The sequence below is a fragment of the Anoplophora glabripennis genome, unplaced genomic scaffold (assembly GCF_000390285.2).
Source record: "Anoplophora glabripennis isolate ALB-LARVAE unplaced genomic scaffold, Agla_2.0 scaffold31, whole genome shotgun sequence".
Taxonomy (NCBI): domain Eukaryota; kingdom Metazoa; phylum Arthropoda; class Insecta; order Coleoptera; family Cerambycidae; genus Anoplophora; species Anoplophora glabripennis.
Window position 1 is genome coordinate 1,146,896 of NW_019416897.1, and position 15,516 is coordinate 1,162,411.

The window sequence follows — 15,516 nt, forward strand, 5'->3', positions numbered from 1 at the left end:
TTTAACTCATACAGAGTATACAACAGTTTAATACATTTATTATTATAAAACTTATAACCAGTACTAGATGTTCTAATAACGATATGGAACACTTTAATAACAGTTATTGCTATTATTTCGTAAAGGGTATAAAAAACGTTGTATACTAGTTATACAATAATTTAATAAAGAATAAGGTTTATAGTCACTATACAACTGTGCTAGCAATACGCGTTTTATATCCAATATTCACCTGTTTAACTGTCACATATAGTATACAATGGTCTTATAATGGTATAGAGAATTCTAATAAAGAATAAAACGCATTTCTTTCAGTGTACTTAAAACATTTTCAGTTACAACAAAATATAATTTTTTCACATTAGGCCATGTCTCAAATATAATAACAAAAATTCCAGTAGACCAATCGACCAAAAATGGAGTGCAGTGATCTACGAAAGTTACAAGAAAATTAAAAAAGTTAATCAAGAACGCTTATCATTGAGAAATTTTTCTACAATCTAACCAACTTCGTACCTCTTATCGTTTCCAAGGCTTCCATCTTGAGTGCCCTCAAGAGAATCACTCTATACATTCACTCAACCTGGGAATTTTTCATATCTACCAAGAAAACCTAGAAATATCAAAAAGTTGTCTGGTCAAAATTTGGTACACATCCTGAACCTGGTCAATGGTGCACGTTTGTGAACAGACAGTACCAAATTCCTTCTATCAACATCCTTGAGAGCCCCTTGGGGGCCTTTAAAGTAGTTAGCTGTTCGCTTCCCTCTTGCGGATCTCCTTCATATAGGCCGTCAGCTCGTCCTCGATGGCATCAATTTCGATATTCTTCAGGCTGCTGTTGCTGATGCAAGGCTTCCGCACTCCATTATCGCACTTCTCCTTGTCTAAAAACCCAGTCTTTTGTAGTTCCAGAGCATTTGTCTCCTTTACCGGAGAGGAGTAATAGGAGGACAGTCGTTTGCTGTCGTCCAGAGTTTTCTTGGCTATGCAGTGGAAAAACTGAAGGAATTTGGTGAGAGTCGAGGGGTTGGGGTTGCTCACGTGCACCGACAGACAGGTGGGGTTGTTCAACAAGCTGGGGCTGGACATGGTGGACTGGGGTTGGTGCTCTGCGGCTGTGGGGATGGATTTTTGGTTGATCATGGTGATTTCTTCTTGGATGCCGCCGTGTTCCTTGAACGACCTTTGCGGCTTGTACCTGGAAACGTAAATCGCTTTAGAAAACTTCGACGAAGAATTCGTTATTATATAATCATCCCCTACGTTATTAGCTTTTCAAATTGGTTTATAAATTATGAGATGGTACGCTTAAAGGAAATTGAAAATTCGTTTAATAAAAATGTGATATTAAAGTAAGTTTGAATACACATTTGTGTGGGCATCCTTTCGTAATGTATTAATGTTTAGTATCTTCAAATTGAGGTAAACAAATTTACTTCTGAAATGGAAAATGTGCTCATTGACAGTCACATACTGGGGTATTTATCTTTATACTGAATAGCAAATATTTTAAATTCAGATTTCTCTATTGGCTTTATTACACATGCATTTTCTCTATTGTGTTTGGGTGTATTGGGATTATTGTCTTACGTTTATTTATTACGTTTTGGAAAAAAGTACTATGAATTGAAGTGTTGATAGAAAATAAAACATAAGATTTTTCCCGTGGTCTATGACCACATCGTGTTCGTTTTTAGGTAAACGCGTTAAAGATGATTTTGTAAATTAAATTTAGCTATATACAGTGTGTCCCCGGATGGAGGACCGCACTTTTGTAAATTTTTTTATTACTGATTTTTCGAGAAAAAGTTATTCTTAATAAAAAATTTTGCTTATCTCGGGAAGCCATGAACTGTAATCAAATATGTAATAAATCATACAGGGCGTCCAAAAAATTTCAGAATGTGAAATTTTCCCTAAGCAAAGTGCTTTTAATTTTTGGTTTCGTTAAAAACTGTATTTAACAAAGTTGTTCGTGAACTCAAGAAATGCTTAAATACGGGTTAGGCAAAAACGAAGAATAATCACATTTTGCAAATAAGAAGACGCGATTTTTACTTAAAGTAAACAGAAGTTGTAGAAAATAAGTAAACTTTTATTTTAAATTTAATATAACATAAAATAGCTTGGTAGAACAATTTCCAGGTTGGTTGTCACGTCGTCGGTTTAGGTTTCTTCACGTTTCGAGAGACATATCGTTCTCTGCCTCAGAAGTAACTTTGATAATTTTCTAATTTTTGAAAAGAGCGTTGCAAAAACATAAACATACAATTATTTGTTTAACAGCAGAAAATTTGCCAAGAGTAAATACAAGCCATGAAAACTACTGAAAAATAATAAAAAGCAATTAAGTTTTTTGATTAGAAGTCACGCTTCGTCCGGACACCCGCTAGCTTTTATCTGAAACAATTGGAGTGACTCTGTGACTTGTGTCACTCCGTATAAGTAAATCTATTTTTATTTAGGTATTAATATTTTATGAAAGTGAACAAAGTTAATCAAAGTGGAGTGGGATATACCTAAATAAATTAAATGACACGAAACGTCCTTCCGATGTATTTAAAAATTTAGCTCGAAGTTCTTCGATGATGAACTTTATAAATAACGCAGACTTAATTCGTTTTTACGGTATTCTTAGAAGGGTTAATTATTAAAATGTTGACATTCTAGTCGGTACCAAAATTAAACAAATAAAAGAGTATTAAAGTTTAGTTTGTACAAATACCAACAAAACGTATGTTACCTTTAATATTCCTTTGTTTTTGTTAGAGGGGTTATAAGTAAATTTAAGCTCACGAGAATTAATCAACACTTTTCTGAAATTAGGAACAAAAACCAGTGGGGACTGGTGAAAATTAAAGTGGTCATATTTTGATAAGAAAATGTGGGCTTTTTTTTAAGGGAATAGTTTCACACCCACAAAGAGAACTTTTGGAATTAAATCCTGGGATTCTAAAAGGGTTGTACATATACAGGGTGTCCCGCCACGAACTCTATCGATGGATATCTGGAAAACCTCTCGAAGTATTTTTTTGAAATTCTGATGGTGTGACACGGACCGTAGGGTCTATCAAGCTAAAATATTTTCAAGGTCATCGTACTTCCGGTTATACCGGAAGTCGATACTAACTTTCTTATTTTAAAGGGAACCCCCTGTATATTATTGCATTTTTAGAAAGATCATCTATTTTTAAGTTGAAAACATATAGTACACTCCATACTTAGGATTGACCGCTTCCGAGATAAGCAAAAATTGACAGATGCAGACTGTCGGCAAAATTTAGTTTTCCCGGAACATAGGTTTATTTTTTTGTGCAATTGAACATTTTGTAGAGACAGTCCGAGGGGCGATCCGCTAAGGAAAAAACGTACGAAGATTACAAAATTTCTGAAATCTCTTGTAATGTATCTGCAGATTTCAATATCAATTCAAAAAAGATTACAAATTTCATATAAAAAAATCAAGATTACAATATCTTTCAACAGATTACAAAACATTTCAGGAGATTTCAGTTATTTTAGTAGATTTCAATGATTATTTAAGATTTCAATAGGATTATTCGAAATTAAAAGAAGATTTCAAAATTTCTTAATAATATTTCAAGGAATACGGGAAGATTACAATAAGTTTTGAATGTCCATTTGAACAAAAATAATTGAATTAACTTCAACTGTCATTCATTTCATTCATTAACAGTAGTGCTTTGATTAAGAATTTCCAGTATCATTTTTACGCAAAAATTGTAACATTCTGATTAAGTTTTTGTTCGAATGAACGTTAAAAACTTTTTGTCATGACAAAAATGATAACGCCATTTTGAAAGTAGGTAAGTATATATTTTTATTGAAAGATAAAAATATAATAATCCAATAAACTAATAAAAATAAAAAAATAGAATTATCATAAAATAAACATTTTCCCAAAAAATAAATAATAAGAAATATATTAAGCTTTTATTAACACTTGTATTTAATAATTTACCTGTATACAGCGTATTTAAAAAAGGCGCGGCAATATTTAAGGGGGTGATTGCCCAGGTCATTTTATAAAAAAAAGTTCCTATAAACATACGTCCGCAAACGCTTCGTTACCGATCTACAGTGTTGAAATTTCATTAAAAAAACAGTAAAAATTAAATTTCTGTAGATCGGTAACGAAGCGTTTGCGGACCTATGTTTATAGGACCTTTTTTTATAAAATGACCTGGGCAATCACTCCCTTAAATATTGCCGCGTCTTTTTTAAACACGCTGTATACAAGTAAACTATTAAATGCAAGTATTAATAAAAGCTTAATATATTTTTTATTATTTAGTTTTTGGGAAAATATTTACCTACTTTCAAAATAGCATTATCATTTTTGTCATGACAAAAAGTTTTTAATGTTCATTCAAACAAAAGCTTAATCAGAATGTTACAATTTTTGCCCAAAAAATTCCTGATACTGGAAATTCTTAATCAAAGTACTATTGTTAATGAATGAAATGAATGACATTTGAAATTAATTCAATTAGTTTTGTTCAAATGGACATTCAAAATTTATTGTAATCTTCCCATATTCCTTGAAACCTTATTAAGAAATTTTGAAATCTTCTTTTAATATCTAATAATCCTATTGAAATCTTAAATAATCATTGAAATCTACTAAAATAACTGAAATCTCCTGTAATGTTTTATAATCTGTTGAAAGATATTGTAATCTTGATTTTTTATATGAATTGATATGGAAATCTGCAGATACATTACAAGAGATTTCAGAAATTTTGTAATCTTCGTATGTTTTTTCCTTAGCGGATTGCCCTTCGGGACACACCAATCACACTATATAGGTTTCTGTGGCATCCTTTGGAAATTGAGGTGGGGGGGCGTTGTATAACGACTACATCGACGAAATTCGATATCTGATTACACAGATTACAGCGAGGATTACAGATAAGATTACATAGATTACAGATAGATTACATAGATTACAGATAAGATTACATAGAGTACAGATGAGATTACGTAGATTACAGATAAAATTTGATAGATTTCAATTTTAAAGAGATTCTTAGATGATTACAAAATTTCAAAAAGATAAATATTAAAACGTCTTAATTACAAGGAGATTGCAAAGATTTCAGAAACGATTACATAAGATTCCAGGGCAAACGTACGAAGATTACATCAGCGGATCGCCCCTCGGGGTGTCCCGCCACGAACTCTATCGATGGATATCTGGAAAACCTCTCGAAGGATTTTTTTGAAATTGTGATGGTGTGACACGGACCGTAGGGCCTATCAAGCTAAAATATTTTCAAGGTCATCGTACTTCCGGTTATACCGGAAGTCGATACTAACTTTCTTATTTTAAAGGGAACCCCCTGTATATTATTGCATTTTTAGAAAGATCATCTATTTTTAAGTTGAAAACATATAGTACACTCCATACTTAGGATTGACCGCTTCCGAGATAAGCAAAAATTGACAGATGCAGACTGTCGGCAAAATTTAGTTTTCCCGGAAACATAGGTTTATTTTTTTGTGCAATTGAACATTTTGTAGAGTCTGCATCTGTCAATTTTTGCTTAAAAATCAAAATATCTCGGAAACGGTCAATCCTAAGTATGGAGTGTGCTATATGTTTTCAACTTAAAAATAGATGATATTTCCAGAAATGCAATAATATACAGGTGCTTCCATTTAAAATTAAAAAAAGTTAGTATCGACTTCCTGTATAACCGGAAGTACGATGCCCTTGAAAATATTTTAGCTTGGCAGGCCCCACCGTCCTTATTACACCATTAGTCCAAGCAATATAGAGAAATGCTTACAGAAATTATTACCTGGACAATAAAAATATGACCGTATAGAAAATTAAATTTTAAATTGAGTTTCTTGTTCTTTAAACTCGATCCAATATGGCGAACATGGTTAAAAAAAATCGCAAAGTTGAAAAAAACGGTTTTTCTAAAATAATTAAAAAAATATAGCACAGATTGAAAAATTTTAAATGAGAAAGTTGTAGGTTTTAAAAATATCTATCGACTGATTTTTTGAAAGTATCGATTGCTTTGTTACTTTTCGAGATATATCGAAAAAACCGTTAAAAATCTTCTCTTTTCTCTTCTTCTATAACTCGTTTACATTTACGTGCCCATATTTGCTATTTACTGCAAGCATAGCCCGCGGCAAGCCAAAAAAGTACATTTTTGAAAAATTTAAAAATATTAATTATTTTTCGAGATATATCGATTTTTTGAAAAAAAGGCGCTCTCGAAAATTGGCTAGATCTTCTCAGCGGATAGCCCTACAGTAACGATTTTCGGTTTATTTTCTTCGTAAAGAGTTATATTATCATGCTGTTAAAAAATGTTGACGATTTTATTAATTTTAAGGATCAAAAAATGACTTTGAATAAGTTGCACTTTTTTGGGTATGTTTTTTTCAAATTACTATTTCAATTTTTATTTTATGAAAATGACTTTTAAAGAAAGAAAACTAAACATTTACGGGTCTATTTTGCTTCTAAGGCGAAAATGCTATAATATTCGTGTTTAGCTACCCCAGATTAAGTACAAAAAAATAATAAAAATTGAAATAGTTATTTGAAAAAAACATACCCAAAAAAAGTGCAACTTTTTCAGTCATTTTTTGATCCTTAAAATTAATAAAATCGTCAACATTTTTTAACAGCATGATAATATAACTCTTTACGAAGAAAATAAACCGAAAATCGTTACTGTAGGGCTATCCGCTGAGAAGATCTAGCCAATTTTCGAGAGCGCCTTTTTTTCAAAAAATCGATATATCTCGAAAAATAATTAATATTTTTAAATTTTTCAAAAATGTACTTTTTTGGCTTGCCGCGGGCTATGCTTGCAGTAAATAGCAAATATGGGCACGTAAATGTAAACGAGTTATAGAAGAAGAGAAAAGAGAAGATTTTTAACGGTTTTTTCGATATATCTCGAAAAGTAACAAAGCAATCGATACTTTCAAAAAATCTGTCGATAGATCTTTTTAAAACCTACAACTTTCTCATTTAAAATTTTTCAATCCGTGCTATATTTTTTTAGTTATTTTAGAAAAACAGTTTTTTTCAACTTTGCGATTTTTTTTAACCATGTTCGCCATATTGGATCGAGTTTAAAGAACAAGAAACTCAATTTAAAATTTAATTTTCTATACGGTCATATTTTTTTTGTCCAGGTAATAATTTCTGCAAATTTAACATTAATCCGTGACAGAATGCTTGGACTACATCACAATTTCAAAAAAATCCTTCGAGCGGTTTCCCAGATAGAAAAAAAATCATTATCCATAAAGTTGCAGCACTATGAACTTTAAAAAATAGAAAATTAGTGTTATATTAATATTTAAATTTAACTACAAAGAAAATTTAGTCAAAAATGAAAAAATAATTGTTTGTATCTGTTGTAAGTTCAATCCGAGGTTCAATCTCACTTTTCACGGTCCTGTACTAAACTCACAATCAATATGAATAGTTTGTTTATTACGCGGTGATTGATCGGATTTTTCCTTACCCACGCATTCCCATCTGCAACCCGTTGAAGGAGTCGGCGGAGTTCTTATGCGTGAGTGACGTGTTCGTCTGTACGGTGGGATCGTGGCTGCCAGAATCTGTGGAGTCGGGACCGCGCACTTTGGATTTGGACAGCACCGAGTAAGATCTCTGGGGTCTACCGTGGTGCAGATGGCCTATGCCGCAGCACCGCGAAAACGTTTCCTGAAAAAAAAAAAAAAATGAAATATTCGTGTATACAGTCACGACAAAAAATTCCTCAGATTAAAATTAAGCTATACCAATACACCGGGTCCCATTTTAATCGATCACCCAGAATAACTTTGCAAGAAGACCTCCAATTGAAAAACTTCCAGAATAAAATTTGTAAGGTTTTAAGGGGGACGATAATGATCTTGGTTTTGTCCCAGAACGAACTTAGGAGTAATTTGGAGGTCAACTTCAGAATTTCTAATGGAAACTCCATTTGTTTTATCCATAAATGGAAAGAGCAGGAAGTTCTACGTTCGGAGGTGTATATTTAATCATGGATGAAATTGACCCCTAGAGGCCTTCTGAAGGTCAAATCAGCTTTCCCACTGAAATGTTTACATTTTATGGCAAAGGTTGATTAATTTTTGTGGCAAATTCCATACAAATCTACCGTGGTCATGGTATGATCTAACTGTGACTCCAACCTTGAGCCGTGGGGTCAAATTTAGAGGTCAGTTAAGTTGATTTGACCTTCAGAAGGCCCCTAGAGGTCAGTCTGACGCAAGATCGAATATACATCATTGAACGTAGAATCTCCTGCTTTTTCCATTTTTGGATAAAACAAATGGGGTTTCCATTTGAAATTACGAAGTTGACCTCTAAATGAACCCTATGTTTGACATCTGGCTCAAAACCAAGGTCATTATCCGTACGGCCACCTTAAAACCTTATAATTTTTGTTCTAGAAGTTTTTCAGCTGGAGGTCAACCGGCAAAGTTGGTCTGTGTGATCGATTCAAATGGGACAAGGTGTATATCAATACCAAAATATTTAAAATGTTAAAGGACCTTTAAAATTACGTTTTTGTTTAATTTATTTTTTGATGGTTCCGTCTCTTTTGAAGATATTTCTTTGAACTTTGCTTATCTTGTCTTTTCTGAAGCATTGAGATCATTAAAAACACCTTAAATAGTCTTATTTTTAATATGCCTTAACAAAGTCTTAGGAGATTAAAGATAAGATGCTTATGTTTATTCCTTAAAACGTAACTAAAATATACAAAATGTGTTGATTGTGAATAATTGCGAAACTCTTATATAAGGGATTTGCATTTCCTAACACCTACATAAAAAATATATTGGGTGTCTTAGTAGAAAGTTATTACAAATTAAAAAAAAAATCAGCTATGTATAAATTTAGCAACTGCTGTGGATCACGAATTCAAGGCTTTGATCACATTGTACTTAAAAATTTCATTTATAATAAAGAGAAAACTATAGATCTTTCCAGTGAAAGTAACTTTAGTTAGTGTCGGTCCATTCAACTATGAGATAAGCTTGTTTTGGACTAAAAAAACTCAAAAGAAAAGTGACTTCCTTTTCCGAATAAAATGGTTCATCAATTGAGTAAATATTTACTTTTAATTAATTATTAAATTAAATTATAAACTTAGATTTCATTAATCTATGTTTAATATTTTCTGAAATATTTACATAGATTTATCGTTGGAATATCCTAATAAAAATTCCTGCTTCCATTTTTTCTGAAAGAGACATTTAATGGTTTAATAGACCTGTCAAATGTTGCTCTATTAGTCCAATTAAATGGGCCTTTATTCGCAATTTGGTTAACTTGACTGAATTTTTGATATAAGTTAGTTTGAGGTATATAATAACAATAAGTTACAGTAACTTTATTTTAACCCCCGGCCAGAGGTGAAAAAAGATAAAATAAAGGGGTTGTTCAAGATAACACAAAAGTGGTAAGAGCTAGAAAAAAATTCTTATAAAAGTTGTAGAGCATACAATTCTACATAAAAATGGTCTATTCACTTTTTCTTGTACTATTAAAATTAACAGAGTTAGGGTGGATAGAAGAGATGATTTCAAAAATTAAAAAAAAAATGTTTTTCAATCTACTCTAAAAAATGTAAACTTTCTTTTCAGAGAAATAGATATATTTTTTAATTTTTAATAAAAAAGTTATAACAATTTCAATTTTTTTATCATACATTTTTATGACAACACTAAAACAGTTTTTGTCTATGCCATTCGATTGATTGTTTAAAATAATGAAAAGTTGCTTTCGAAATTTGCTTTACCATTAAAAAATCACGTTCATTTTGTGAAATTGTTATAACTTTTTTATTAAAAATTAAAAAATAATATGTATTTCTCTGAAAAGATAGTTTACATTTTTTTAGAGTAGATTGAAAAAACAAATTATAAAATTCAATAATTTGTATTTTTAATAGTACAAGAAAAAGACCATTTTTATGTAGAATTTTATGCTCTATAACTTTTATAAGAGCTTTTGAGTTATCTTGAAAAATCCCTTCATTTTATCTTTTTTCACCCCTGGTCGGTCGTTGAAAAAAATTACTGTCACTTATTGTTATTATATACCTCAAACTTACATAAAAAATTCAGGCAAGTTGACCAAAATTGGCATTTAATTGGACTGTAAGTATCACTTCCAAGAAACGTACATATATAGCGTTGTGGTAACAAAAACAATTTGTTATCCCAGAAACTTATGAAACAAATGTAGTTGACTTCTAAACAATATTTTTGTAGTTGACACTTTTTCTGAATAGTTTATTAAAATATCTCTGTACATTCATTATTATTTAAGACAATTTTCTGTTTGATATAGAAACACTTGTTTTGTTTAGCATGAAATAAAGACGTATGGACGAATGGTAGAAAATCAATTAAAGTCAAAGAAAACTAAAAAATTGTCCTTAATTGCGAAAGCTTATAAAACAATTTTTTTAAATAGAAAAAACAGTTCTAATTAAAGCCCATGGCAACGAATGTCGTTTTTTGGGATAAGTATCTTTGAGCTTTATACTTGTATCCCAATAAAGACTTACATTTAGACGTGTATGATATGACACTAAAATATACCAGGTGAGCCATTTTCCTGATGCATGTATTGAGATCTCGAAAACTATAAGAGATAGAAAAAAGGAGAATAGTTTTGGACCATTCTGCTACTAACTTCAATGAGCTTGCAGGCCGGCTATTCGAGTTTTCAGAGAATTCGAAAAAAAGATAGGTACTCTGTGTTTTTACTTTTACGAATTCATGACATCTGTCAAACTTTATCACATTGTAAAATAATTGTAAATGATGTTTCCGAACCATTACGCCGGAACAAAATTCTGCGTCCACGCAAGAACTTATGATAAAATTTGTAGAGATTAAAAAAGTTTATGAAAATTATGAAGTTAAGCCTCTTTTCAAAATTTCTCGGAAAGACGAACAGTTAAAGCTGGTCTACCATTTTCCTACTTACTGTTTTTCTATCTCTTGTACTTTTCGAGATCCTAATATGTGCATCAGCAAAATAGCCCATTCCATATATGAAAATACCTGTACTGTATAATAAAAAGAATCCTAAACCTACGGTGCTATAAAGTTCCATAATAGCTTTATAAAAATATGAAATTCAATTTTAAAAAATCGTATCGTAATTCAATGATGGACCCGAAGGAGAATGACAACGTAATTGGATTGAAATTCTCTGCTCCTTTAAACACACTTCTGTTGTCAGATATCACATTGACCTAGATTTAAAGCAGTAAAGGCTTTTGTATTTTTTATCACATTTAAGCGGACCATTAGTCCTTTACCTCATCTTCAGACGTGGTATAGGCCATTAAAAATGAAATGGTTATACAGGATGTGGCAGCGACCTTACGACAAATTTTCTGTACTTATTTCTTATAAATATGTGAGTACACATGTCTGCAAGTGACCCATTTTAAGCATTACGTCAAGAGCGCCAGCCTGACGCCGCCCGGACCGGTCTAACAGTTGCACGGACAAAGAACAGACGCGGGACGCACCAGGGTTCCAGGAAAAGGTCCACGGCAGATTGGCGCCAAGGTCCAGATACTTATACCTGCGAGCGACTCCACACCACGATGACTCTTCAATGAACATCCGCCCCGACGCACTGTGGTACGAAATGCCTAAAAGCTGGCCAAAAATAAAAATTTATTCCAAATTGTACAAAAGTAGGTGTACTGTGGTTTTTGACCCAACTGACTACGAATTTGATATCAAAATTGGAAAATTCAAAATGGCGGATCCAATATGGATTAAATTTAAGCAAAGTCGAATAAGTTGACAAAAATAGGTGTTTCAGGGTTTTTGACAACATTGATTACGAATTTCATATTAAAATTAAAAAATTTAAAATGGCGGACGAAATTTGACAAAAGTGGAATAAACTAACGGAAGTGGATATTGGAGTTTTTAACTGCACTGATTATGCGAAAATTCAATTTATTGTAAGGTAGACAGATTACAATTTTTAAAAATTCGTCATTTGATCATGTTATTCTGTTGAATATTGTTGAAGGTCACGGGCTCAGAGTTAAAACTTTCTTTCTTTAATATTATTTGTTACTCAAATTTTAATACGCATAAATGAATACTGAGTGTTTTCAGTTTGGAACTTAACAGATCTGATTAGGTCAAACAAACCTTGGATTCGGATTAAGCGACCCCAAAAACGTATAGATACATTGGTTTACTTTGTTGGCAATTGGTCCTCTACATTTGACTTTGAATTGACCTTAACCAGACTTCATCGGATCAAACGGACACCGGATTCGGATTTACCGTCCCGAAAAACGTATAGATAGAGACATAGAGGTTTACTTTGTTGGCAAATGATTCTCTACATTTGACCTTGAACTGACCTTAACGCAGACCTGATCGGATCAAACAGACACCGGCTTCGGATTCAGCGACCCCAAAAACATATAGATACCAGGGTCTTGTCTTTCAAATATTCCACTTTTTTTTGTGGGGCTGTGAATTGACAAAATTAGATTCTTGAAATTATAAAATCAGTCTGCATCTACTATCCTTTTCTATGTCATACTCGAGTATTCTTTCTCTTTATTTACTTATTGCCATTTACTATTCTACATATATATANAATTACATATAAAGTCAGTATGCATCGACTATCCTTTTCTATGTCATACTAGAGTATTCTTTCTCTTTATTTACTTATTGTCTTCTACCATTCTACTTGTATGTATTTTTCCATACATTATTTTTACTTATTTTATAATAAGTGCAATACTCTTTTCACTTTTTGTTCGACATTAACGAAATAATTGAATTACGATTTATTGCAACTTTTGCTTTATTCATATCGTAAAATTGAAAGCGCAGCTAAGCAGATGTTTTTTTCATAATATTATACATTAAAGTGATCATAGATTATGGGTCAATAAGTAATTTAGCCTTATGGTGCCTTATATATAACTTTTAAGTTCCCTTTTGAATGATTTTCGTAATAAATTTAAGCATTATTAATTGGCATAAACAATAATGAAAATAAGTGGACAATAAATAATTTATTATGAATAATTTTTACAGCACTTTGAACATGTGATGTACTTTTGTGTTCGTTTAGGAAGCCACGAGACACACAATAAGGTTACTTGGACTCCAGTATAAACGGCAAACTGTTTTCACCGATCAATTTGAATAGCCCAAGTATCCCTATTGCCAACCTGATGCTTAAAAAATTCCAAATAGAACCTTTTTTTTCATTTTTGGCCAGCTTTTAGGCATTTCGTACCCTAGTGCGACGACACTTTTTCACTGACTTTGTTTTCAATAAAAATATTTTACCGTTGAGAGAGTCTCATTTTTGCTGCTCAAATATACAAAAAAATTAAGGTAAGATGTAAATCGATATACGTTGTTACTGATTTCTTTCAATAAGATCTTTGAGTCGAGCATGGATTCCCAAGAGTCGAACTACAGTGGACTGGATTCAAAAGATCAGCGACAATGTTCGTGTAAGACCTTCAGACCTTTCAATCCTTGGCTGCTTAATTTTTTTAAGCCTAAAATTATCCAAAGAATAATCTGTTTGAAGTTATGACATGGACATAGAAAGGGGCAATGTAAATTCTCGAAATTAATTTATATAGGATTTACAAACTTCTGGTTTAATTAAATTTCAGTAGATATAAATAATTCAAGCTGAAATAAATGCTCATGCCAAGATTTCGGACAAACTGACAAATACTGGGGCCCTTCTCATAAATAATAAAATCAGATTAATATAAATTCTGCACAGAGATGACTGCCGCCCGAGGCGACTCCGCTAAAGATAACATTTCCGTTGTTGTGAGAAGTGGGATTTTGTTATGACATGGCATTACCAAAAGGGCACCTCCTTCTATGCAAAAGACTAATTATCTGACCTGTAATCGATTTCAGCGGGTAGGCCGACCACGTTTTGAACAATTGCTTTGAAAACTTGTACAGGCTTTCCAGAAATTAACTTTAACGAAAATATTATGTATTCAGATTCAGTATTAAATAGAATTTGATTGTATGTAGTTCAACCTACTTACGCACCTTGAAGGCCTCCCTGAATTTGACCGACATGATGTTGTAAAGTATGGGGTTGATGGCGGTAGCTAGGTAGTAGAGTACGCCGCTGATGTATGTGACCACAATGTAGACCTTCTCGCTGTATTCGGAGTAGTCGCGGTTGTAAGCGCAGTATACCCTCTGGATGTGGAAAGGGGCCCAACAAATGAAGAAGGCCACAACGACTGACACTGTAACAAAAAAAAATATTACCAATTTTTATATTTTGGTTGTTCCAATGTCGGAGCAATATAGTCCAGGCTGTATCGTCGTCGCTCCCGCTAGGAACATGATTCTCATTCGATTTTTTTTCATAATCTTACTAAAAAAAATGACCCTTGAAACATATCCGCATGTTACCAGACGTTACTAATGGTCAAACAGTTTTTTTTAGACAAATTCGTATTTTTCGTTTTTTCACTCGAAATATTTTTTAAGCTTTTTGGGGTATCCTGAACAAAAAAGTTCCTATGCAACTTTCCTCTAAAATTTACCGTTTTCGAGATATTAACGATTTTTTGTTCGAAAAAAACACGATTTTAACCATTTTTAACGTCTATAAACTATATTAAAAATTGCAATTTTTAGTGTTGCTAAAATTCTTAAATAATCTTTGAACATCCCTTAACAAAAATCCGAAGAGTTACGCCGGCATATTTTATTCTGAGGACTTGTTTTTTTTATTGTTAATAAGGCGCGCGCGCCGCGTTTCTCGGCCTCTCTTGGCCGCCTCCGTATACTGCGTCTCTCTCGCACTCACTCGAAGTATACAGGGATGACCAGAAGTACGGAATAAAATTCATATCTTTTGAATGAGTTAATTTTTTTTAAAACGCCGAAACACGTTAACTGATTTTGATTTTTTCCCATCTTTCGGTTATATAATAATTTAATTTTTCTTCAACCCCTTAACCCCCAGCTACCCCTACTTTTTTTTTCAAATGGAAACATAAGGCATGACGGGGCTCGTTGAAAAGCTTATAGAAAACTGAATCCAGCCATACCAAATAAACAAATTTTATTTTTTCAATAGCAAGTTGTTTTTCATTTAGAATTTGAAACAACTAGATAATTTACAAAAATAAACTCAATGTCGAAAATGCTGAAAATGTCCTCCATTCACTATTTGGCATTCTCCAAGACGATAGTAATGTTGTCCACAGCATTCTGAATGACTTCAGCTGGTAAATTATGCATCTCCGCCCTAATCTTGTTCTTTAAATTCTTAATATTATCCGGTCTGTCCTGGTAGACTCTCTTTCAAATATCCCCAAAGAAAATAATCCAGGGGTGTTAAGTCGGGGGATCTTGGCGGCCATTCAACTGTACCCCGTCTACCAATCCAGCGATTTGGAAACATTTCATCTAAGTATCTTCGAC

At 32.5% G+C, this 15,516-nt stretch overlaps 1 protein-coding gene across 1 annotated transcript in view; it reads right to left on the bottom strand.

Moving 5' to 3' along the window:
* Positions 1 to 332: 332 nt before the first annotated feature.
* LOC108905703 (pyrokinin-1 receptor-like) overlaps positions 333 to 15,516 on the bottom strand; it is a 113,966-nt gene continuing 98,782 nt past the window's right edge. Inside the window, exons 2-4 of the mRNA XM_018708687.2 lie at positions 14,122 to 14,327; positions 7,530 to 7,732; positions 333 to 1,201 (exon numbers count right to left, since the gene is read on the bottom strand). Of these exons, the coding sequence (XP_018564203.1) occupies positions 751 to 1,201; positions 7,530 to 7,732; positions 14,122 to 14,327 (860 nt within the window). The 3' untranslated portion in view covers positions 333 to 750. The remainder of the gene's footprint in view (positions 1,202 to 7,529; positions 7,733 to 14,121; positions 14,328 to 15,516) is intronic.